At 41.6% G+C, this 25,658-nt stretch overlaps 2 protein-coding genes across 3 annotated transcripts in view; one reads left to right on the top strand and one right to left on the bottom strand.

Annotated features, from left to right (window-relative positions):
• Positions 1 to 233: 233 nt before the first annotated feature.
• IL4 (interleukin 4) lies at positions 234 to 6,387 on the top strand. Its single transcript, XM_075900730.1, has 3 exons — positions 234 to 371; positions 4,773 to 4,886; positions 6,274 to 6,387. Exons 1-3 carry the CDS (start codon positions 234 to 236, stop codon positions 6,385 to 6,387), a joined length of 366 nt encoding a protein of 121 aa, XP_075756845.1.
• Positions 6,388 to 12,379: 5,992 nt separating this feature from the next.
• KIF3A (kinesin family member 3A) overlaps positions 12,380 to 25,658 on the bottom strand; it is a 42,579-nt gene continuing 29,300 nt past the window's right edge. For both annotated transcript variants that reach the window (XM_075900347.1, XM_075900348.1), the window contains 8 exons: positions 23,461 to 23,617; positions 22,049 to 22,229; positions 21,588 to 21,698; positions 20,579 to 20,704; positions 20,136 to 20,189; positions 19,103 to 19,171; positions 17,404 to 17,528; positions 12,380 to 16,076 (listed from right to left, as the gene is read on the bottom strand). In XM_075900347.1, coding sequence (XP_075756462.1) covers positions 16,028 to 16,076; positions 17,404 to 17,528; positions 19,103 to 19,171; positions 20,136 to 20,189; positions 20,579 to 20,704; positions 21,588 to 21,698; positions 22,049 to 22,229; positions 23,461 to 23,617 — 872 coding nt within the window. In that variant the 3' untranslated portion in view covers positions 12,380 to 16,027. The remainder of the gene's footprint in view (positions 16,077 to 17,403; positions 17,529 to 19,102; positions 19,172 to 20,135; positions 20,190 to 20,578; positions 20,705 to 21,587; positions 21,699 to 22,048; positions 22,230 to 23,460; positions 23,618 to 25,658) is intronic.

The raw sequence follows: 25,658 nt of genomic DNA, 5'->3' as shown, positions 1-25,658 counted from the left end.
TTGTAAGATTAGAAACAAAGTCTCATTTTTCCCTTTTATCTATATCCTGGAAGCAGATATATGCTCATGAACAGTAATGCAGAGCAATCATTTAAATTTTCAGTTTTTCCAGCAGCTTCAGCAAGTTCACATCTATAAGTAGTGACACTTTTTCCAGAATCACACAGCAAGGTATTGTAAATAAATCCTCTTCATTCACAATTGCTAGATATTTGTACAATATATAATCAGACATGGATGTAAGGTTTTCAATCCTTCTAACTTGCGTCTGCTTGCTAGCCGTCAACAATCATGTGGTCTTGGGAAGAATCTGCTGGAAAACCTATTTAAAAGAGATCATCAAGATGTTGGACAACATTACAAAGCAGAAGGTATGTGACTTCTCAGGAGTCGTACTTTCACTGTTCGATGGAAGGGATAGATGACAATTAAAGTTCTGTAAGTGCTGAAGTAAAGATAAGAGCTGAGCAGTCAGTGGCATGCAAACATTTTTGTTATGCAAACTAGACTGAAATCATCATCCAGTGGCTCTTTGAGGAGAGCAGATAACCTCAGGTTAAGCCAAGACAACTTGTGGGTTATCCGCTTGTCTAGCCTGATGTCTCTTCTCTTTGTTTTTGCCTTGATAAAGGTCCCCTGTGGTGAGATGAACGTGGCAAATATTTTTACGAACACAATGGTAAGAAAAAAATACATCATTTTAAAGCAGGCATAGTATATGGTTGTTATAATGTTCACCAAGAAACCCTGTTCAAGGAGGGGTAGGCAATTTGTGTAGCAATAATCATGCTATGAAACTGAAGAGTTTTTAAGAGTTTCCTCTCTGAGCCGGGGAACTGGACAAAAATACACCTGAACGTACTGATGCTGAACAATTCTGTCTGTCATTCTACTAGAGAGAAAACTGGAACACTCGTGAGTTAGAGCCAAGGCCTCTATTCAGATAAAAAGGGCAGAAGCTTACAGAGGTCTTCTTCAGGCAAAACACTTCCATGAAGTTGGCTCCTGGAGGGTTTTGGAATTTAGCAGAAACTATTTCTGATAAGAAAGGCTGTGAGGGTTTTGTTCAGCTACTTTCAGTGAAGAACTATCCCACAGCACTGTGGTACTGGCAGGATTTCTGGGACTACAGTAACAGAAAGGATTTACATTTTTCTCCTAAGAGCTTTGCCATCATAAGAAAATACACAATCAGAAGTGAAAGTAAGTGGGTGCACCCTAATGCGCAGCTCTGGCAAAAGCTGGTTGAGCTGCGGCAAAAGCCAGCAAGGTGCTATTTAAAGAGCTGAGACCCAGGTTGCAATAGGACAGTACCAATAAGAGATTTTAAGTTACTTTCACCACTGCACACAATACAACTAAAAGAAGCCTGAAACTTCCTTTTCTTGGAGCTGCCTGTGTGTCTCATAGACACATACTATCACATTTGATAGCACTATTTCTGGACCCGCTTATCCGGAAGAAGCTTGTTTAGTGAGCACATAACGATTTAATAGCAGATAAAGTCTCAGCCGCCTCCCTCTGAAACCTGCTGCCTAATCCAAAATATTTCTGGCTCTGCACTGCTTGTGTTCACAGAACGACGATGGTCTTTACTGCTGCTGCAAGGCATGCTCATGTCCCTATCTGCTCCCTCCACACCACTGAGCTCCTCTTGCACTTCTAGGGGAAGAAAGTGAAAAGCCAGGTACGGTGCACCTTGTGCCTCACAGACCTAGGCTCTAAACTACCTCCAGATGGACTGGCCCAAAAGGGAAAGTTGAGAATGAGTCGCTGGATGCTAGGCACACCAGAATAGGGCTGCAGAGAAGCTGCCATGCAACCTGCTGTTTTCCTGAAGGCTGCAGTTCGTATAGGGAATGGGGAAGAGAGACGGAATGTAGATTGCACCCTTCCAGCCTGTTTGTAAAAAGGCAGGCAGGCGACAGAGAGGCAGAAATTTCACCCAGGCTATGTGTGTGTCCAGAGGCTTCACTTTTGACATTCAGAGTTTTCTAAGAGATCTTGTGAAGGTTTCAAGATCCATCAGCAGCACTGAACATCAACTATGTCATGTGGGAAGATCACTGAAAAACAAGTGGGATGGTGAAATGAGTGTTCAGTGGGAAAAAACCATTCGCTCCCTTGCTATGGAGTTTATCGATGTTGTTTTTCTCATAGTGATATTTATTGAGGATGATCTAACAAACTAACATTCTTTTCTTTCTAATCTAGTTTACAGCATCTACACATTTAGTGAAATTATCCCAGCCTCAAGTCAAAAACTGTACACCTCTGAGCCTGGTAAGTAATAGACAAAGGGTATACTAACATGTAAGCTTTGGCATCAAGGACTAAGTTTTTTCTGGCCTATGGAAAGGGGAGATCACAGGACATCCTTACAGACCAGGGTAGCAAGTGAAATGTTCAGGATCTGGTTAAAGATGTTGCATTCTTACCCTTGTTGTGTAAATCATCTATTTTAAGGTGGTTCTAGCTTTGTCTGAATCTATTCAAATGCAGCTAGCGTCTATCAGTTTTCAGCTCTGGGAAGAGCAGAGCATCTAAAATTGTTTAGAAAAGTCAAATTGATTCTAATAGCTGCTGATGCTTGGATTACTTCTAAACTGTCTTCACTCTTCCCCCTCCCCCATCTTATAATTAACACACTTTTCCTATTCAAAGCACTGAAGGTCTACTAACCGGGGGTATGTCTACACTACAGCGCTAATTCGAACTAACTTAGTTCGAATTAGTTAATTCGAACTAAGATCATTCGAATTAGCGCATCTAGACCTAAAAACTAGTTCGAATTAGCGTTTTGCTAATTCGAACTAGAATGTCCACATTGAGTGGACCCTGAACAGAGGTTAAGGCTGGCCGGAAGCAGTGCCGGCAGGGCATCAGAGTAGGACTTAGAGCGTGGAGCTGCTGTCTCAGGCTAGCCGAGGGCTGTGCTTAAAGGGACCCGACCACCACCCCAGACAGACAAGTCTCAGGGGTGCCCCGCTTGCAAAGCAGTCCTGGCTTGGAGTGCCCTGAGTGCCCACACTCGGCACATCACAGCACTCGGCCATCAGCCCGGCTGCACTTGCTGCAGGCTGCCATCCGGGGGGAGGGGACAATCGGGGAGCTGCAGGAGAACTTCCACCCCAAGCAGCCCACAGAGCCAGCCCAGTCCTCCCCATTGGGGGCTCGTACCCCATTCCTCCCTCACCTCCTTCCACTTACCCCTCTAGGCTGTGAAGGCTAGAACTATAACAGAGTTTAAAGAGAAGTTAGATCAATTCATGGAGGTTGGGTCCATGGAGTGGTCTTAGCCAGGGGGTAGGAGTGGTGTCCCTGCCCGAAGTTTGTGGAAGGCTAGAGAGGGATGGCACAAGACAAATGGCTTGGTCACTGTCTTTGGTCCATCCCCTCCAGCGTACGTAGGGTTGGCTGCTGTCGGTAGACAGGCTACAAGAGTAGATGGACCTTTGGTCTGACCCAGTACGGCCATTCTAACCTCAGGGCTCAGGGTCGGGGGTCTCAGTGGACCACCTTGATTTTCATGCAAACCTGCTCCTGGGTGGCCAGGCTGGCAGCTCTCCTGCCCTAGACGGCCACTTTCCTGTGCCTAGTGTGGAGGTCGTGGACAAGGTCCATGATGTCTGCACTAGACCAGGCAGGTGCCCGCCTCTTGCGGTCCTGGGCAGGCTCCCGAGAGCCGCCAGCCTGGTCCCGGGAAGAGGCGGAGAGCTGGGGGGCATCGGGTGGCTGGCTCGAGCCGTGCCAGGTGCAGGGTCTGCTGGCTGGGTGCTGGCAGGCTTGCACCTGGCACGGGCACCATAGCCAGCCCGTGCCCCTTTAAGGGCTCCGGGGCTGGGAGAGGGGCATACATGTTTCCCTGGTGTTGGCCAGAGTGGCCACCAGGGAAACCTGGGGAAGGCTAGCCTCCCACTAGTTCGAATTAAGGGGCTACACACCCCTTAATTCGAACTAGTAAGTTCAAACTAGGCTTAGTCCTCGTGGAATGAGGTTTACCTAGTTCGAACTAAGCGCTCCGCTAGTTCGAATTAAGTTCGAACTAGCGGAGCACTAGTGTAGCGCCTATCAAAGTTAATTCGAACTAACGTCTGTTAGTTCGAATTAACTTTGTAGTGTAGACATACCCTGACTGTTCAAAAACCTTCCCTCTGAGTTGAGCAGTATTGGAACCATTTAACAGATGGGAAAACTGAGGGAGGTGAAAGAGTACATACTGTCCACATACTGCTTATTTTTCCCTTGGATCCTCAATTCTCAGTGTCATAATCAGATCACTACTATGCATCAATTGAACCCGGAACATGCTCCTGGCTTATTTTCCACTTAGATTTGACAAAATGCATGAACCTCTGGATCAGGTCTTCCACTTCAACATTAGAGAAAGACAAATATCTAACCAGGTGTATCTGAGGCATGTTATTCAGCATGGAGTGTTAAGAACTGTTTTCCACCCCCCCCCCCCCCCACCCTCCCAGGTGGGCACTTCCTTCTTGACTCTAGCTGAAATTAGAATTTTTAGGTACTTATATATACCCACATAGCGTGAGCAAGAACCAAGGCAGAAAGCAACTGAAACTTTTTTCAGATCTCAGAGTTTTAGTTCAGGGTGCAGTTTTCTTCCCCCATCTCACTTAGAATCAGACAAGGACTGCATCTTCCCAGTGTTAATCTGCTATGATAAAGTCTCTGCTGTCATTGTGCAGTTATGTTTTATCTTCCCATAGGAGTTTTAATAAAAGGAATACACTTTTCTTTCTTTCTTTCAGGAAAAGGAAAACATTGATATTTTATGTCAAGCTGCAACAGTTATTAAAAACATCACCTGTATAAAATGCTTGAGAGGCATTTACTTGAATTTACACAAGCTAATTAAGGTCAAGGTGAGTAACATCCTTGCGCCAGAGCCAGCCTTTTTGTCCCAGGTATGCACAAAGTGTAGTTTGTGACAGGAGATTCTTGGAAAACACCTTACACACTGAGCCACTCTGCACCCCGAGGGTACAGCTACACTGTGGGGGGTTTTCTGAAGAAGGAATGCAAATTGCACTAGCATTTACATATCTTATTCCCTTTTTTCCCCGGAAGAGGATTTTCCCATATTTGGCCTGCCTACATGGGGCCAAATGTTAGAAAAAAACTCTCTTTCAGAAGCCCCCTGAACACGTTTTATGTGTAGACAGGCCAAATATCAGAAAATTCTCTTTTGGATAAAACCCTGGAAGATATGCAAATGCAAGTGCAATCTGCATACCTTCTTCGAACCCCTTCCTTCCCCCCAGTGTAGTCATACCCCAATTCCCAGCTGTGCATGTTATGCAAGGCAAGCTCCTACACCACTCACCAGGGGTATGTCTAGACTACATGGCTCCATTGACGGAGCCATGCAAACTAGTTTACCCGACATAGTCAATGAAGCGGGGATTTAAATAATCCCTGCTTCATTAAAATAAGAATGGCCACGGCGCTGTGCCGACAATCAGCTGATCCGGCACAGCGCAGCAGTCTAGATGCGGATCGGTTGACAAGGGAAGCCTTTGTCGACCGCTCCTGTAAACCTCGTTTCACGAGGCATAAGGGAGCGGTCAACAAAGCCTTCCCTTGTCAACCGATCCATGTCTAGACTGCTGCACTGTGCAGGATCAGCTGATTGTCGGCAAAGCACGGCAGCCATTTTTATTTTAATGAAGCAGGGATTATTTAAATCCCCGCTTCATTGACTATGTTGGGTAAACTAGTTTACATGGCTCCCTCGACAGAGCCACGTAGTCTAGACATACCCCAGGAGAGAGAGAGACTGCAGGAAGCAAGGATGAGAACAGCCCCCCCCCCCAACCCTATATACAGCTCATAGCAAAATGGGGTCCATGACTGTGATTGAGGCACTACCCTACTAGAAATAATTTGGTCCTATGCTTTCAAAGATGATACATTTGAAAAGTACATTCATTGTTTTTTACTTTTAAGGGATTCTCACACACAAAGCTCAACCAATTGTTTTTCTGCTGACTGGCTGCTTGCATGACATGTTTCACCAAGTCATATATGAGACAAGAAATCCTGCTGAGTTCTCATGACATTTCATAATTTTACATCATTTTGCATCATTCAAGCCACATTTGGCTGTATGTGAGAAAAACCTTCTCAAAGCAGGTCTTACCACAAGAAAAAGTACTCAGTCTTGTTACCAGTTAGCAGCTAAAACCGCCACCATAAAGTAAGTATCTCAGCAATTGTACTGACATCCCTGATGTGACATCTCTCTTACAGGTACTCTGTCCAGCGACGGCAGACAACCATATTAAGTTGAAACATTTTCTAGAGAAGCTGAAAGATCTCTCCCAAAGTATAATGAAAGAAAAAACCCAAAGAAAAAACCCGTAGAATTAGAGGATAAACCTTTCCATTTACAAATTACAGTGCTGTTGTATCATTAATTATTATTATTATTATTATTAATAAAGAGTATTTATAATTAACCTTAAAATAAAGTGGTTTTGTATCAATACTGCTGACATGTTACAGGAGACATTTATTGGTAACTGTTTGTAGAGCATCAGAAATGTACTTTGAGATTCAAAAGATGAAGGCCACGTCTACACTGGCATGTTACAGCACTGTAACTTGCTACACTGAGTGAGTGTGTGTGTGTGTGTGTGTGTGTGTGTGTGTGTGTGTGTGTGTTTTCATACCTGAGGGTACAACTACACTGTGCTCACATTTGCATCCCTTCTTCCATTTTTTTTCTGGAAGAGGCTTTTCCGCCATTTGCCCCATCTACATGGGGCCAAATGGCAGAAAAAAAAAACCCTCTTTCAAAAGCCCCTGTAAACCTTGTTTTATGAGGAATAAGGGGGTTTTCGAAAGAGGGTTTTTTTTTCCTGACATTTGTTCCCATATAGATGGGGACAAATTGCGGAAAAGCCTCTTCAGGAAAAAAACACAGAAGAAAGTATGCAAATGCGAGCGCTATTTGCATACCTCTTCTGGAAAAAAAACACACAGTGTAGCCGTACCCAGATTCAGAAACTACAGCGCTGTTAAGAGCCAGTGTGAACCAGGCTATCGTGTTAGGAGCCACACTCCCAGTGCTGTTAGCTACTCCCCTCATAAAGGTGGTTTACACAGAGCATCCCCAGCACTTGTGCCGTGGCCACATTTTGACTTTAAAGCGCTACCGCGACTGCACTTTAAACTGTGAAAGTATAAACAAAGCCACAAATATAAAGACCGCCTCTGCCTTCGACAGCATACAGTGTAAAGCAGGAATAAGAGCCAAAATGCACTGAAGGAATGATGATGAATTGTTTTGTCTTTTAAAACTTTTTTTCTGGCCTGGTTTCGGCTCCCCAATAATACAGAGAGGTCTTAATTAGGGATTTCAGGGAACAGTTTCTTTCAGACGGGAACTGGGAGGTTATTACATCCACAATGAAGAAGAGGGAGAACGAAAGTAGGGGGTGGTGAGGCTCAGACATTTAATTTGGATATGACAGACAAGGTCAGATCTGCCAAGACTCTGAAGGAGGGTGTTGTGTGGGAGGAGCAATAGGTGATGATAATTCAGCAGCTGCCTTTTGTTAGCCTGGGAAGAAAGGGCTGAATACCACAAAGAAGGCTGTTTCAGTAATCAAGGAGGAAGGGAACCAAAGCATAATGACAGACCCAACTTTTGCTATTACACCAGAAAGGGAGAATCAGATTTAGAATATTGTGTGGTGCAGACAATGAGAACTGGCCCAGATGCTTGGGGAGTTATAACTGGTGTCAATGGAGAAAAGTGGATGCTGGTGTCAATGGAGAAAAAAGGAATTGAGCCTGATGAGAGGAAAGAGAAGGAGCCATGTTTAGTTTCAGTTGGCAAATGGCAACCCAAAGTGTCAGAGTCAAATGGATGGTGGAAAGCGACTGATAAAGCCATGAATAGAATATTCCTAGAGTCTGTTTTGCAAATCCAGTGTTCAGAAATGTGATCTCATGCGAGCAAGCTACAGGGCTGGCATAGGTCTAAGGCCAGCAATAGCAAGCCAGGGGCTCAGAGGTACCTAAAAGTTGTCTTCCTGCTTCAAAGGGCAATATCAATTCTATAGCTATGAGGTGTCACAGATGATACTGCAGAGTCTCCGTACAGAATGCCTCATATTTCCTTTGGAATGCTCAGTGCAGTGGAGCATACACCATCACCACCCTCTCAATATCATTGAATGGTTCCATGATTTAGACCCCAGATCTAGGAGAAGTTTGTGGCAGCAGCAGCGAAGGACAAGGGGAAAGAACAGAGGGCCACAAGGGGCACAAACAAGAAGTGGGAGCTGACCACCCGTATTCTCCTGCAGCATTCAGAGCAGAAAATTAGTTTAAGTCTTTCCAGCAACAAAATGCCCGACATAGCAGGCTGCACTTCAGCAAGTGTGGGAGATTTCTGACGAAACCCAGCATGCAGTAGCTTTGGAAAGTCCCCCTACTCCAGGTTCAATTAGTGCATCAGTTGAGTCAGAATATTCTCAATGGAACTGCTCAGTTATCTACCGAAACCTTTTATCAACTGCCTGCACATAGCCCAAGAAAGATTTCCTTCTGCGAAGGAAAACACTGTAATACACAGTATTGAGTGTCAATAAGTCATTCCTCGCAGTAGAGGAAATGGAACTTAACATCTAAACACCTCAGCTAATTTTACAGTAGCCTCACTACACTATTTAGAATACTTAAGTACAGTTATTAACACAAGAGCACATTTTAGAAAAATAAAACCAGGAGCAGTTTCAAAATGCTCCCCAGTCAGTTAGTTGTCTCATCTTCTATATGCAGGGATCTTACTGTTGTGGGTACGCAATGCTTAGGCCAATGGGTCCTTAATCCAATCACAACACAACTAAACACTAAACACTACTTACCATTAGCTCCAACCTCTCACTTCCAGAAGAGCATAGAAGCATTACAGCATAGAAGGTGAACAAGTGTGAGGGATAGCAGACAAGTTGAAGGGAGAAAGGGATAATTTTCTGAGGTGAGAACACTTTATTCCAGTGGCAGTGGGACTACTTGCAAGGGTGGATCAATCAGATTGGGTCTTCAAAGAAGACAGCTGAATTCCTTTAAGAGCTTTAGGGATAGATTTTCAATAGTGCTCAACATGCTCAACATGCTCCCTCTAAGCTGTGCAGCAGAACCTTGCGTGGACCCAACTGACTAATCACCTGCAAAGTTGTGCTGCCACGCACTTTAGAGGAAACACTGCTCAATATCTAGCAGCTCCCCAACATGGATTGGTTGACCAGCCCAACAGGAACGGTTGGGTAAGGATCAATTTTGAAAATCTGCTTCTTATACAGAAAGTGTTGTCTTTTATGTATAAATCAGGAAAAGAATGGGCAGCCACTGCTGATGACAGAGTTAACTTGCACCTACCATGAATCATCACTGGAAAAGTGGGGGTGACTATTGTATTTAAGCTAATATTCCTAAATGGTCAAATTACTCTTCATGCAGCTAACACTGGTAGAAGGCTCCTTGGCTATGTCTACATTGGCAAGATTTTGCACAAATACTTTTAACGCAAGAGTTTTTGCATTGAAGTATTTGCGCAAGACAGTGTCTACACTGGCATGTGCTTTTGCACAAGAGATGTGCTTTTGCGCAAAAGCATCCATGCCAGTGTAGACGCTCTCTCCATTTTAGCCATTGGGCTTTCTTGTGCAAGAAATTCATGTTGCCTGTCTACACTGGCCTCTTATGCAAGAACACTTGCGCAAGAGGGCTTATTCCTGAGCGGAAGCGTCATAGTTCTTGCCCAAGAAGCACTGATTTCTTACATTAGAAAGTCAGTGTTCTTGTGCAAGAACTCGCGGCAAGTTTTTGCGCAAAAGCAATCGCTTTTGTGCAAAATCTTGCAAATGTAGACGTAGCCCTTCTGAAAACACTAGGCATTACATTTGTGCCATGGTCACATCTCAGAGCAAAGCAGCATCAAGCCAGCCTAGTGGAGGAATAGAAGAATTTCCAAGAACATCAAGATGATGCATGAAATAGTGGTGAGAATTCAGTAAGTATCACTTGACTCTGTGTTGCTCAAGAGCGTAAGAAAGGGCCTATCCTACTGCAGGAGCCATCTTTTGAGCTAAAACCTAGACAGTCTGATCACATGCTATTAGTAAAGAATCCATTACGCTAAAAGTAGACGTAATAAATGTTAGTTTCTGGACAAATACTAGGTCAGATAATTCCATTTTTCTTGATAAAAGTCCCCTGCAATTTGAATTAGACATATTTTTCACTCCTTCTCCTTGACTGCATACAACATTACACAATTTAAGAGCAGCTAGATTCCTCTTGAGAACATACTATATTTTAGTGGGTAAGAGGCTTTTACATTTTACACACACACACTGACTTAGGCAAGGGAAGGCTCTGCCATCCCAAACCACCAGCCTGGATACGCCCACACTCCACCCCCAGTGTGCCTACTATAGGCATTCTGGAGGCAAAGTGTTGCTGCCCCCAGCGCCTGCCCTCCTGGTGCTCCTGGCCAGGGAGGCTGGAACCACCTCCTCCCCTCCCCTAGTGCTCCAGAAATTGCACTGTGCACACGCTCCCCTTCCCTCTCTACCTCTCCCCAGTGCTTTGGGGAGGCTGGGGAGCGCTCAGCAAGCTGTGCCACCTCCTCCCCTCCCTGGTGCTCCAGGGAGGCTGGGGAGTGCTCAGCACACTCCCAGGGGAGGAGAGTTCTCAACAGAAGGGGTAGGGCTGTACATGGGGCTGGAGGCCTGCCTCCCTAGCCTCAGCTGCACCAACCGCTTGTGTAACACACCCACACACACACACACGCACGCACACACGCACGGACAGTGTCCCTGGTTGCTATGCTCACAAACCCTCCTCTGCCGGGCAGGAAACCTCGGATTTCCCCCACCCCTCCCCCAGCCACCAGGGAGGGCCAGGCCAAGGTGTGGCAGCCCTGGCTCTCTTCCCCCCAGCTGCTGGGACTCCCCAAGGCCAGGCCAGCCCCACCTCTCCCTCCTGCCAGCTGCCAAGGGATTGAGCCAGCTGAGGGTGGCCCTGCTCACTCCCTCCAGCCACTGAGGGGAGGGGGGCGACGGATGGGTCGAAGCGGCGCTAGGCCCGGCTCTCCCCCCTGGCCACCAAGAAGGGCCCAGGGCCAAGGCCACCCTGGCCCCAGCTCTTCCTCCCCCCTTCCCTCCCAGCTTCTGGGGAGGGTCCAAGGCCACCCCAGTTCTTCCCTTCCCCCACAGAGGCCAAATCCACCACCCTCTCCCCCCCCCCCCGCCTCTTTGCCTCTCCCCCGGCTGCCACGGAGAGGGGTTGAGGCCTGGCTATGCCTTCGGCTGAGAGGGTGGACTCCCCGACTCCCTACCCCCCCCCCCCCCCACCCAGCCCCTGGAGCTCCAGGGAGACTGGGGATACCACCCAGCCCCCCTGGAGCAGTAGGGAAGCTACGTGGCTGCCACCTACCCCAGCATTAGGGAGGCTGGGGCCCTCAGCACCAGGAAGGGATGAGGGGAGGAGGCTGGGTGGCTGAGGGGCTGCGGGACACAGAGTGATGTGATGACATCACTGTCATCCTGCAGGAAAAAACATGCGTATGTGTGTGCGTGTGTTTTCATTCTTGCCCATTTGGGAGTTTTAGGCATGTGACAAGAATAACTAGGTGATTTTTTCCATTATTATGCAGCAGTTCAGTCCAGTGCTCATGATGATCCCTTTTGACCTTACAACTCTTATGATTCTTGTTGCTCACTTCCCTCACAGGGATGACTGATTTAGTTAACACTCGTGAAAACATCTGAGATCTTTGGATGATGGAAGCACCAGAAATGTGATTAAATGCTTCAAAGCTCTATTGATGACTTTAACTACTGTCCTTCAAATGGCCATTGTGTGGATCAACCAATGCAGGAGTAGTAAAAAGTTGTGTAGACAGAAGAACAGCCATGCTGAGTCAGACCAATGGTCCATCTAGCTCAACATTTTGTCTTCTGACAATGGTCAGTGTTAGAGACTTTAGAGGAATGAAAAGAATGGGGCAATTTCCAAAGATCCATACCGTTGTCCACTTCCAGCTTCTACCAGTTGGTAATTTAGGAACACCTGGCACATGGCGTTGCAGTTCTGAACAGCTTAACTAACAGCCACTGTGGGACGTTCCATGCATGAACTTGTCTAATTCTTTTCTGAACCCAGTTAGATTTTTGGTCTTTACAACATCCCATGGCAACAAGTTTTACAGGTTGATTGTGTGTTGTGTGAAGTAGCGCTTCCTTAAGTCTGTTTTAAATCAGATGCCTATTCATTTAATCAGGAGACTCCTACTTCTTGTGTTATGTGAAAAAAGCCACAGTGTGAAAGAGATGAAACATTAGGAGTTCAAACTTTTATTCCTTGGCAAGAACATGCACCGTGTAGAGACAATACTGGTATGTACAACCTAATCAATAAAATGTATACATAAAATACAATGAATAATCAGAAACAACACTTCCAACCAAATTAGAAAAACAATAAATAGGTAATAATTGTACAACTAGAATGTCTTGCCTATATACAAATTGATGAAACAGAACTCAAGAGAAATAGCTATAATTTGAAGTGTATAGACTACAGTGTAAGTTAGTGAAAGGCACTAAGGAAGAATCCACCATCACCCCCAGCCACCCCAGGACCAGGAAATAACTAAATGCAAGCTATGCTCTATTAAAAGCAGTGTTAAGAATGTAACAAACTGACAAAAGATCCAGGAAATGTCACTGTAATGCCAACATTCCTGAACAGAGGAAACACACACACGTGCGCACACAGACACGCATACAGAGATGTGCACATACATGCACATATACACACATTAAGGAAAGACAGAACTGTGACCAGAATAGCTATATTGGTTAAAGCCTAATTTTTAAAAAAAGATTTAAAAATGGGTCAATGACAGAGTAAGACTGCAGACAGACAGACTGCAGAGTAAATCTGTAGTCCAGATGCATATTTCGCAACTTTAAAAATAAAGCCCATGACTCAGACATTCAAACCTTTCAAAGATTAGTCCAGCTTGCTAAATTGGACCTATTAAAATAGGTTAAACGGAACCTATTAAAATATTTCATTTCAAATTTTCTCCTTTTAATAGCAAGGCATTTTACTATCCAAAGCCAAAGCTGTGACAGCATATCCTGCCAGCAAGCAAGCTTATCGTATGGCATGCTAGTTTTACATGCAAATTCATATAAAAATAGAAATGACAAAAAAGCTTCATCATTCAGTGTTTTGGTATGGGTAGAATGGCTTACAATGGCATCTCCAAGGTGCCATTCATGCTCGGTCAGACATATAATAAGGTCATTTTTTAAAGCATTGATTAAGGGGGAATTGTTTCTTTGCCTAGTTGCTGAACCCTACTGTAGCAAAGTCATAATTGCATTAACTTTCAACATAAAAAGCAAGGACCCCCCCCAGATCTTATTCTGCTGACGAGGGCCCCAATTCTACAGGGCACCTGGCTCTAGGAGCCCACATGAAGCTTGAGCTTGGACCTTGGTGCAAGCCTGAGGCCACAGCAATGACTCTGGAGTGATTATGGTTTTTCTTCAGTCTTTTAAATTTGTCTAACAAACATACAGGTTAGTTCAATTAAGAAGTTTAATGAAGTTTACTGCACATGCACAGTAAGATAAGTTTTAAGTACCAATGCTTTCATTTTTCTTTAAGATGAGAAGCAAGTACACTCATTTTGGGGGAAGAGCTTGACAAATTCCCTCATTTTTAAATGCTGTGCTATATAAAAAAAGAAATATACTAGACATTTTACTTAAATCTTGTATAAACGTAAGAATTAATGTTCCCATTTTTTTTAAACCAAAGCAGCACAGTAAGTTTTGCTCCTGGGTGAAGACATGAGTATGTCTTCCATGAAAGTAAGCATCCACAACTATCCCATGTCAGTTGACTTTGGTGCACAGGATTTGGGCTGCACTGCTGTAAAATTATGGTGTAGATTTTCAGGCCGGGACTGGAGCATTTACCCTCTTAGCGTCCCAGGGCCTGGGATGCAATCCAACCGTATCCCAAACATCCATACTGCACTTTCACAGCCCCTAAGCTTGAGTCAGCTGACATAAGCCAACCAAGCACATTTAACTGCAGTGTAGACATTCACATTGAAAGAAATGGAGTTTTAAAAACAAAAGGACAACAGAATGCTATTGAAATTTCCAGAGTTAAATATGTCCTTGTGAGATACATTTAACTACCAAACTGTGAATCTTACACTTACATGTAGATCCACAATACAGAGTTATTGGTCACAGTACTAAGAAGGGGACATGAACACGTGGTATTTGATGCATTTTTAAAATATTTTGCACACTACAGAAAGAATATTTGAATTAACTGCAAGTCTTGAATTAAATGCATTACACACCTGTGGTGGAAAAGTTCTATACACCGTTTTGTTTAGAGGCTCCACCTTTTCACATCAGCAGTCACAGCTTTTTACACTCCATGCAACATTGTAAGGTGATGCTGAAGTTATAGACATTCATAATAAACGGGCTTATGAAAATTTAAGACATCTGTAACTGACGTGTTCCAGCACTAGTTACATAATATACATAAGACAAAGGAATAATAATTTCTACTATATCACAAAAGCAATATTAAAGTGTTAAATGTTTAGCAGCAGCACAGTTTTCAGGAGGATCAAGTGAACTAGTCAATCAGCAGCCACTCAATATAAAAGGAGAATGATTTCAGAAGAAATTAAACTACTGTAACTAAGTGAAACAGAAAACAAAAGACTACTTAGATATAGACAGGACTGACTTTTGTAGGGATGTTACTTTTATCTGTGGATGGGAAGTTAAGGAAGCACTGCTCTATTTTAAAGTATAAAGTGTCCAAATTCATCATTGGTCAACAAAGTATTGCCCCCCCAAAAAATTAGGACCCACAAGCTCTGAAAATGCCTAGTCTGAGCTATATTATGGATTTGTGGCATTCAATTTAACATACTAGCATATTATCTTCTCCATCCAGATTGAGAGCAGAGTAATTTATATAAAAAATGCAAGGCTCAGTTACAATTAGAGGGATTCTCCATTCAGTGCGAGCACAGTCAAGGCAACGGTGCAAAGCAGCCTTTTAACAAGTAAAATATACTCTCTCGCATTTTCTTCAGTGACAGCCACCCTCACAAAAGTAGTCAGAGTTGTTGCCTAGAGATTATGTGCATTTAAAAAGTAAATAAAAGAACAACACTTCAAATAAAATGAAACTGAACAGTTTTGTTTTCAATTGCACTGAAACTAAACAAACATTGTCCCTTGCCAGTGTTCTTGGATGTACAGTTTGAGTTTTCAAAACAGTCACTCTTTGTGCAACAATGTACAGTAAGTCTACATATGCCAGTTACTAACGGAACAGAAAAGACGATTAGTCATTTCATTTATGAAATTCCTGTAATAGTAACAATTAGGGAGTATTTAAATAGCCAAGGAAGGGGGTTCAGTTTTCAAATTGAGTTATATCATAGATTTATACCCACCTTAAAACATTTAACAGTGTAACACAAGACAACAGTGTAAGCTGCTAGTGAGCAGGACATAAGAGAGAGAGTTACCAGGGCTTAAAGTTCAGGATCTATCCACCACACAGGGCTAATCTGTTTAAAATGTAAACACACCTAAAGTTTTTGCTTTCTATACATTTCATTTCAACAAGAGTCACTGCCAATGGTTTCCCTGCAGAACACACAGAGCGGTGTAATACACTGACAATTTCACAACACCACACAGATTGGCTTAACATATGTTAATATAACATACAGTATAAGGGTAATTAGAGAAAAAAGTTCATTTTTGTTTTTTTAACAACTCTGCATTTCTGACAAGGCATTGTTTTGTAGCCCCTTCTGGTCAAATTGAGCCAGTTTCTCAATATTTTCTAATAAGCTATAAATTTTTGCAAAGCATTATAACACACATTAGTCTTTTCTCTGACGCTGGATGAGTAACACCTACTGAAGCAGAGAGTCAATTACAGCTCCTGGCTTTGCTGAACGTTTTCTGTTTGGAGAAGAGGGGTGGAAAAAGACAAAAAAGACATTACTAATCTTCCTAAGACAAGGAAGGGGTGATATTTTCCCAATCTAAGATAAACAGTATGAATATTTACACAAGGTTGGTTCACTTAACCTCTAAAAATAATATGCTAAAATTTCAACTACATATTAAATATTTTAGAAGAATAACTCAAAAGTACAATCTATCAAGTTTTCATTTGATTATCCATCACCAAGATGGGCAACATACACTTAACTTTCTCATGTCACTTCCGAATTTGGTCCCCAAAAATCTATGCTAAACTAAAACACATCAAGTAGTCAGAGGAGAGGAATGTGGCAAGAAAGGCAACACACACAAATGTGTAAGAAGGTGTTAAAGTAGGCCACTCCATAAGTAATTAAGTTACTTATATTTGATTAAATATCATTAAGACAGTGCTATTTACACTGTGTTATGCCTCTTAACTTGGCTCCCAAAATTGTTTCTTGTCAAAGCCAACTCTCCCATGATAAAATACTAGTGTGCGTGTGCAGGATGTGTTCTCCATTGACTATAAACCTTCATGCAGTACAGTCAGACAAAAATATACCTTAACATCTGGAGTATGTGTAACATGGCTGAGTAATAATCTATTATATTTGCTGATTTGGTGTTACTGTCCCAATCTTAATGTTGGTGGGCTTTTTGTACAACTACCCCAAACCAGAACCAGAATTAAACTTAGTAACTCCAAAACTTTGACTCAGACTAAGACTCCTCCTCATACTAGTTAGGGTATGTTGTAGTCCTCTGTGTAGTCTTCAGCGCTGTCTGCCTTGATGAGGCATGTATTTATGTTCGTCTTCCATTTAATTCTATTCTCCTTTTTAAAATACCTTCTCGAGACCCCTCTCCACATTTAAACTATGACAAATCCTATACCCCTTTTTATAATTCTCTATAGATATTGGACTTTTAAGTTTAAAAATGTGTTTTTTAAATTTCAAAATTATTAAAAAGGAAAAAAAAATGCCAATTTTGGGGGAAAATGGAGGAGAAATCACAATCAGCTCTGATAATTTGATATCTTAGCAACAGAAAATTGACATTCAATCAATAGGGCATCCTTTCCAAGTATTATGACTTTTGATTAGCTTTCAGTATAATTCAATGACTTTCTATGTTGACTGCATTGCAGCATTGCTCAAAAGACCTGGGGTCCCATTCAGATTAAGGGGATACCCAAATACAAACTACAGGTCTAAGCCCCAAATTAAATCTTTAATTTTTAAACACTTCATATTGAAGTTCCCAATCACATACAAAACCATTTCACAAGATCACTCACCTTCTACTAGTTTTAGGCCTTGATCTTCCTTTTGAAGTCCTAGGCCTCTCTAACTTCATCAAAGACTGCCTCAGGCTTTCTTCTGTGTAAGCTAGATAAACATGGGAAAGGTCCACCTCAAAGGGCTAGGGAAAGAATATACAGAATCCATCTTACATAGTGTTAAGTATATGTTATCTTTGAAAAATTATGAAAGGCAAAAGAAATTCCAAAACACTCTAAAAGGACAAAGATAGTGCCTATCTATAAAAAGGGAAATAAGGACAACCCAGCTTAACTTCTGTACCAGGAAAGATAATAAAACAAATAATAAATAAATCAATTGGCAAACTCCTACAAGATAACAAGGAAATAAGTAATCAACAGCTCGGGTTTGTTAAGAACAAATTCTGCCAAACCAACCTGATAGCTTTCTTTGGTGGGATAACAAGTCTTGTGGACTGGGGGGAAGCTGTAGACTTGGGATATCAAGACTTTAGCAAGGCTTTTCATACAGTTTCACTTTACCTTCTCATTAACAAAGTAGGGAAATTCAACCTAGATTAAGCTACTATAAGATGGGTGCATAACTGGTTGGATAACCATTACCAGAGAGTAGTTATAAATGATCCATAGTCATGCTGGAATGGCATAATGAGTGGGGTTCTGTAAAGATAAGTTCTGGGTTTGGTTCTGTTCAATATTTTTGTCAAAAGAGGGCTCTTAAAATTTGTGGATGATGCTAAACTGGGAGGGGCTGCAAGTACTTTGAAGGATAGGATTCAGAATGACTGGAAGAAATTAGAGAAATGGTCTGAGGTAAATAAGATGAAAGTCAATAAGGACAAATGCAAATAATTCCACTTAGGAAATAACAATCAGTTGCATGACAGCCTAGGAAGGAGTACTAAGGAAAGGGACCTAGAGGTCATAGTGGACCACAAGCTAAATGAGTTAACAGTGTGACTCTGTTGCAAAAAAAAGCAAACATCATTCTGTGATGTATTAGCAGAAGCGCTGAAGTATTTCTTCTGCTCTACTCAGCGCTATTAGGCTTCAAATGGAGCACTGTATCCAGTTCTGGCATCATATTTCAGGAAATATGTGAAAAAATTGAAAAAAAGTACAGAGAAGAGCAATAAAAATGATTAAAGGTCTAGGTCTAGAAAACATGACCTATGAGGGAAAGCTGAAAGAATTTGGGTTGTTTAGTTTGGAAAAGAGAAGAGATGTGATAACAGCTTTCAAATACCTAAAGGCTGTTACAAGGGTGAAGGGAGAAAAATTATTCTCCTTAACCTCTGATGATAGGAAAGAAGCAATGGACTTAAATTGCAGCATGGGAGATTTAGGTTGGACATGTGGAAAAACTTCCTAACTATCCAATAACTAGTTAAGTTATTGGACAAATCATCTAGGGCGGTTGTAAAATCTCCATAATTGGAGATTTTTCAGAGAAGGTTAGAAAAGCATCTGTCAGGGATGGTCTAGATTGTGCTTGGTCCCACCAAAAGTGCAGACAACCGGGTTTGATGACCTCTCGAGGACCCTTCCAATTATAGGATTGCATAACATTTAGCAAGAAGTGTGCTTCATCAAAACACCAAAGACCATAAAAATCAGAGTTAAAAAGTTTTACAACAGGAGATGCAGCACATATGGGGAATCATTGGCTTGTAGAGCTATACAGTTTGATCTACATTTAAAGAGAGACACTTACATCTTTTTCCTTTTTATCTGGTACTGGAGTCTGTTTTCTCATGTTGTTCCCTGTATATGCAACACATTTCTTAAAGAAAGAGAAAGATCAGTTAGCAAAGTCAACTATATTATAAATCTGATTGCACAACTAGGTAGGTTTATATTTGTTTCAAGCTTCAATTCAATTAATCTGGAAGTTTGCTAGATGGAAGACCCACTTCACATCTTTTCCCCATCACAACAGTTAAGATTAGCTTGGATTAGAGTTGAATGAATAATTTAAAAAAAACTAAACATTCATTTCATACCACTCTTTCTTTTTCTCACTAAAACAAAAAATAGTTGGATCAAATAAAAACAGCTGACATTTTTTGTTTTGAAATGCAGCTTCAAAACACTGTAAAAAAACAGTTCATATTGACATTTCTGGAATGTTTGTTTTCCAGATTTTTTTGTCAAATTCAATCCCAATTTCCTGAATAATTTTAGTGCCTAGAAAAATGCATTTTTAAAAATCTTTACCTTCACCAGCCCCCTTCTCAACTGCAGCCAAGATGTTCATTATAGAAGAGCTTGAAGCAGAACTTCCTAGGACTAGTGGCTAACCTGAGCATCTGCCCCTGTGGAACTTTCACTCCTATTGGTAGTTTGGGATAATGCAAGAAAAATATATACACCCAAATATATATTTCTGTAAACTTTCGGATGATCTTATCTGCTCCAACAACATGGCTGATAATATTGCTTGGTTACTGCTGCAACACCACCAAAATCCTCAGACAACACTCACACCCACACCTAGCCATGACATCTGGGATAAGTAACACATCCATCACAGAAATCTTGCAGTAACAGTCTTACTACAATTCCTTGTAAGTCCTAAATTTTCATTGTTTAAGACTCTGAGTCTACAGTGATGATACAGTATGTCAACTAAAGCACTTGACTGAGGTTGGAGAGTTAGCATGGGAACTCTCACTTTCATTTAATACCCCGGAGAACCTTTGCATTGCACTAATATACTAACAGTATCTTCTATCAACTAAGCTTACCAACTGCCATTCTCCAATATCTTCATTCCAATGAACATAGTTTTCAATCATTTCCTTAAAAGAAATAAGAAAAATAATTGTTCTATCTTTCATCAAGCACACCCAAAGAAACCTGGAGCAAAGCAAACTTATTAGCAGCATTAAAGCCATAGCACGTTCATATAACTGTGTTGATCTGAGAAACCTAATAATCTTGATTTTCCTTCTAACAAAATTCAATTAGAAGTTTACTGTGTTTTATAAATACTGAGATACACACAAAAGTTAGAATCCTATGTGGCTCACTGTTTTGCTATTTAACACTTACTTGTTCTAACAAATTGGATACAGAGATGAGGTGTGCTGATCTGATGGGGACAGAAGAAACGCTGGAGGAATCAATGGGTGATTCCTCTAACATTACTAAAATCCTCAAAGCCAAGACGAGGCTTCCTCTGCTTTACCTGGTAGTCCTGAGGAATGAAGTTATCTATGATGAGCATTTGAAGACGAAGCTCCCTGCTGAGCTGCCTAATATTCTCCAGCAACCCTTCGATCTCTCTCTGGTGTTCCTGTTGCAGATCTGCCATCTATGGACAATAAAACAGCCATCAGGGAGGCAGAACAGGTTCCAACATGAAAGCCTTTTAAAATAGTTGTGGCTGTTCTGGGAATGAGAAACGGTCATTTCCATTTAAATTCAAATGAATTCTTTTATTACAGATTATCCCTGAGAATTGATAAATTAAACAGATGAGCTCAGACTGGCACTTTCTGCAAGTCCCTACTTGCACTTATTGGAAGAAACCAGAAGCAGAGGAGTCTGCCCCAGCCAATAGACACTGTGAGCTTCCACAGGTTGAAAAGATGGAGAGGGAAAGAATATGGTAACCACCGGTAAATCATTAGGGGATCCTAGCCAGAGGCATAGACCAGGGAAAAAAAACTACAGAAAAGAGAAAAAATAGCATGGAAATGAAAGGACCCAGAAGAGAGAGAAGAAAACAAACAAGAGTGAAACTCCAAGGAGATAAAACTAAAATAAATATTCTCAATCCCATCTTCTCCCAAATTATTACATAACTCTGACAGAAAAGGTAAATACTATTCAAGCCAAGTAAGAGCTGGCATTTGTACAGAACAAGTGTGTTGGAAACTGAGGATTTTACCATGTTTAGTGATAACTGGTGATTTTATTAACGCTCCAGCTCCCAGAGCCATATGAACAAGGCTCTTCACCTTCATTTCAAAGAAAAAAAAAATTCTTGCTCTCATGGATTCAGAGATACGATTGAAGAGATATTCCCCAAGGCTCAAATTACCAGTGTTCAATTAGTTTTCTGAAAACATACAAACCAAAAGGTGCTTTATAAAGCCAGGAGTAATTTCCCAGGATTACACTATTTAGGGTACAGTACTTCCAAAACAGACTTGTTTAATCATATTTATAAACTAACCCTTTTGGACACTGACCTCTGATTTTGCAGCCATTAACATTGTCCAGACTTTCTTTAGTTTCTTGGTCTTCCCTTGTGCCTCCTCCTGCAGGCTTGTGTACTTCTCCTCAATGTCCAGGCGCTCTTGCTGGTTGCAATATTTAAAAACAACACAGAGAACACATAATATATCATTGTTAGAGAAGCATCTGACTGTGGTATAACCAGAGAGAAACTACTTGGATTATATGAAGTGCTGGCTCTGTCACACATGCCCCACAGTTTTTACTTGCTGCTACAAAGCTAGTTCTTGCACATACTTCTGTACCAGAGCGCTACCTACCCATTTCAGGTGCCAATTTCTAGGAGTGTTGGCACCAGCTCCTACCATAGTTTCCCTATCAAGTCAATGCACACATCTGCAAGGCAAGTGAAAGTTAGTACAATCAGTCCTGTCAGTTAAAACCATCAGCACTATATTAAGGAAGCTGATCAAACCTCTTTTTCCTCAAGCTCTTTGCGAAGCTGCTCGGCTCTTTTCCTTCTTTCTTCAAGCTCCATGTTAGATTCCTCTAGAAGTTTCTCTTGCTCTTCAGCTTTCGCCAGCAAGTCCACACCTCCCACAATCACCTTCTTCTCCAGAGCTGATAACTTCTCCAGCAGCGACTGGTGCTCCTGTCTGGTGAGAGAGAGATTCGAGGAGTGGAACACTGTGTATTCCAGACTCTCTCCACTGGTGGGGCCTGGCCTGAACAAAGAGGCTGGCCGTGGGCAGGTGGGGGCCTAGACAATCATTTTGCTTTCAATACTGTAAATGAGAGTAAGAAAACGCCTGGCGCTGGAGAGACTTGTAGCAAATGTCTGTCTCTCACACCTACACAGGGCAGCTGACATTGAACATCTATCCCACTGCAAATCCTCCCTTCCACTGGGGGCTGCTCAGGCACTGACATCAGGCAACAGTCTCCTCCACTTTCAATACTCCCTCTGCTGGGGCACAAGCAGCATGGAGACCCAGGAGGAAAGACAAAGAGGTGGCAGCAGCAGCGATTACCTCAGGGCCTGAAGGCAGGGAGGGGGGGGAAATAATCACACACATGGACCAGGGGAAGACAAGCAGAGATCATGGAGGCTTCACGTGAGAGTGACTCCAGCCCTTATCCCACCAACACATGCCTCATGCTCCTCTTTGCCTCATGTTGTACCTTGCGGGCCTGGGAGGACTCACAGGTTATTTTCTGGCTCCAGTTTTGATCAGTCTTTCCATATCAGGATGCTCAGAATCAAGCACCGCCATCCATCCAATTAAACTGTATGGGTATGTCTAGATGGCGGGGCCCTCCGCTATCCCGAAATAGCTACCTTATATCTTGTAAACGCATCCATCATTTCAAGAAACATTTCAAAATAACGGGCATGCTATTCCGGCATCCCTGTTCCACAAAAGTTAAGCAATGTCTCAAAATAGTGCATTATTTCGAAATTTGGCACTGTGTAGATGCGCCAAAATTTAAAATAAGCTATTTCGAAATACAATTGCAATAAGATATGCAATTTGTGGTAGCAAAGGCTGTTATGGTGGTTCTTAGTATGTGATTACTTGACAAGCAAGGAATATATACAAACAGGAGCTTGTTCAGCTCTCGCAAATTTAGATTTTTTTAAAAGATCTCTGTAGCTGGCTGAAATTTTGAAAAAATAAAATATAAAGACGTTTTTAAATTTAATTTTCTGCCCAAGTCTAATCTACACAGGAAGCTCATTTGTTTTTATGGCAGGACATGACATCATTTGTTCTGTGAATCGCTGCTTTAACAAACCGATTCATTTTTATTTCCACCAGTTACACATCCCTGATCAGATCTAATTACCGAATTATTAAAAAAATGTTCTTATGATACGATACTAACTGGGCTTTGAGCAGATCTTTCTCTCTCTTCTCCAGTTCAGCCCTGGCTTTGTTTCTCTCTTCCTCTTCCATATCAAGCTTGGTTTCAAGTGCTTTTCTTTCTTCCTCAATCTTGGCTTGCATCTCTACCATTTTATCTGGGGAAACTTTCTTCTTGCCTTTGGAAAGATTCAGGTTAAGTATGAATTATTTGATGGCAAAAATAAGACACTGTCTTACTATAGTAAAGATTTCTATATTACCAGATTTCAAACTAAATGTGATTTTCAACAAAAGTTAAATAAAAATATGTCAGTGCACTGTATCTCTGTACCTACTGGAGTTTATAATAGTACTATTCAGTGCTAATGGATATTTACATATGTTGGTGACACTTCCCAATTCTGTTAGGAAAATACCACAGGTTTGTCTGTAGCTTTTTTATTAAGACTATGACTTCAACAAAGGCATACAGTGGCACGTTGGAAATTGGATGAAAAGAAAAATAGTAATTTCCTTATATGTGCACATCAGACTAGTCCCAGCTTGGAGCTCTAGTGACATTTACAAGCCAGTCAAACTATTTTTCCTATTTACCACCGCTGGACACACAGAAACATTATCTAATATTTGTGTATTGTACTAAAATCAAAATTTTTAAAAAGAATAAAACCCATGTGAAAGACTGCCATCTTAAAAAAGCCAGAAGTTTGAGACCTAAATTTCTAAGGAAAAGTTAGTCTGCACAGTTGAATCCAGAGTTTATTTTTCGAAGAAACTTTAGCATTTAATTATAAAGAGGAGTGATTATACTTCAATGTTTCTTTTTGTAACCTGTTGGAAGAATTGAGTTCTAAAGCTAAGTAAAGAATTCCACCTTCCAAAAATCCACACTGGAAGAAATTTTATCCAAGATACCATTCTGTATTGCATTCCCTAGGGAGCATCACAGAGAAAGTGAGCAATAAGTTCTTGTAAGCCTCTATTGTTCACAATGAAGAACTACAATGTGCAGAATCCCTACTAGACGATAGCAGATAAAGGAAGGACAACAGCTGATGGACGCAGATTGCCTTTGTATCAGTGGCTGTTCACAGATTTGTAATGGTCTATTACTTTCAAGATTTGACCAGTGGTAAAAAGTAAAAAAGCCAATTTTTTACACCTATCCCTGTATGATTACAATGGACATAACTTTCTGATATTTAGACTGAATTCACCAACCCTCAAGGGAAATCTGCAGATAATTCAGAATTCTAGAACACGAAGAATGGCTCCTATAAAATAATCCTCCAAATCTCAGAGAACAACATTAGTTAAAAAATAATTTTGAATTGAGAAGATCTGAATTCCAACACCACACAATAGATCAATGTCTGTAAACATGAACAGGTTTTGGATTAGTTGCTCTGTGGCAGACAGGATAGCAAGATACCGAGCTAATTTAGATTTCTGGAACTTCAATTGTGTGGAAAACCCATTTATTTACCCTATTTTGATCTTTCCCAGCCCCATTCTAACAAAATCTAGACAAAGAGACAACTAACTTCCGTGTGTGAAAATCCAATAGCAACAATTTACCACCAATGCAGGGGAAACAAAACAGGAAAAAAAGCATTTCAGAATACCCCTGCCAAACAAAACTGTTCAATAATCTCCCCTGCACATACACACGCAATTTTTGTAACAACACGGAAATTTTTGCTTTCTTTTTAAATATACTCATACCAGCAATAGGGAAGGGGGAAATAATGTATGTATGTGGTATGTAATTTAGGGTGTGTCTAGACTACAAAGTTTTGTCAACAAAAGTTTACTTTTGTTGACAAAACTATACCTGCGTCTACACTACCGCTGAGTTCTGTCGACATAACGTCGACAGAACTCAGCAGTTTTGTTGATGCTGGTAAACCTCATTTTACGAGGCATAACGCCTTCTGTCGACAGAGTTCTGTCGACAGAAGGTGTTACTGCATGTAGGGTTGTGTCTAGACTACAGGGTTTTGTCGACAAAGCATCTTGCTTTGTCGACAGAACTGAATGTAGTCTAGACGCTCTTTGTCAACAGAAGCTTTGTCGACAGTATCTGTCGACAAAACTTCTGTCGACAAAACCCTGTAGTCTAGACATACCCTAAATGACAGAATATGACAATAATTCAGAAATAGGACAATCAAAATAGTTTGGTTTAGACTCCGTTTGCTTCCCTTATTGGCCAGA

This window comes from Pelodiscus sinensis, chromosome 17 (genome assembly GCF_049634645.1).
Source record: "Pelodiscus sinensis isolate JC-2024 chromosome 17, ASM4963464v1, whole genome shotgun sequence".
Taxonomy (NCBI): domain Eukaryota; kingdom Metazoa; phylum Chordata; order Testudines; family Trionychidae; genus Pelodiscus; species Pelodiscus sinensis.
This window is presented reverse-complemented; position numbering and strand designations above follow the sequence as displayed.

Bases quoted from the DNA above. Each gene is read 5' to 3' on its own strand.
- IL4 (XM_075900730.1), top strand. From the start codon at position 234: ATGGATGTAAGGTTTTCAATCCTTCTAACTTGCGTCTGCTTGCTAGCC. The intron at 372-4,772 runs GTATGTGACTTC...TCTTTCTTTCAG, and splicing joins ACAACATTACAAAGCAGAAG to GAAAAGGAAAACATTGATAT. The intron at 4,887-6,273 runs GTGAGTAACATC...TCTCTCTTACAG, and splicing joins ACAAGCTAATTAAGGTCAAG to GTACTCTGTCCAGCGACGGC.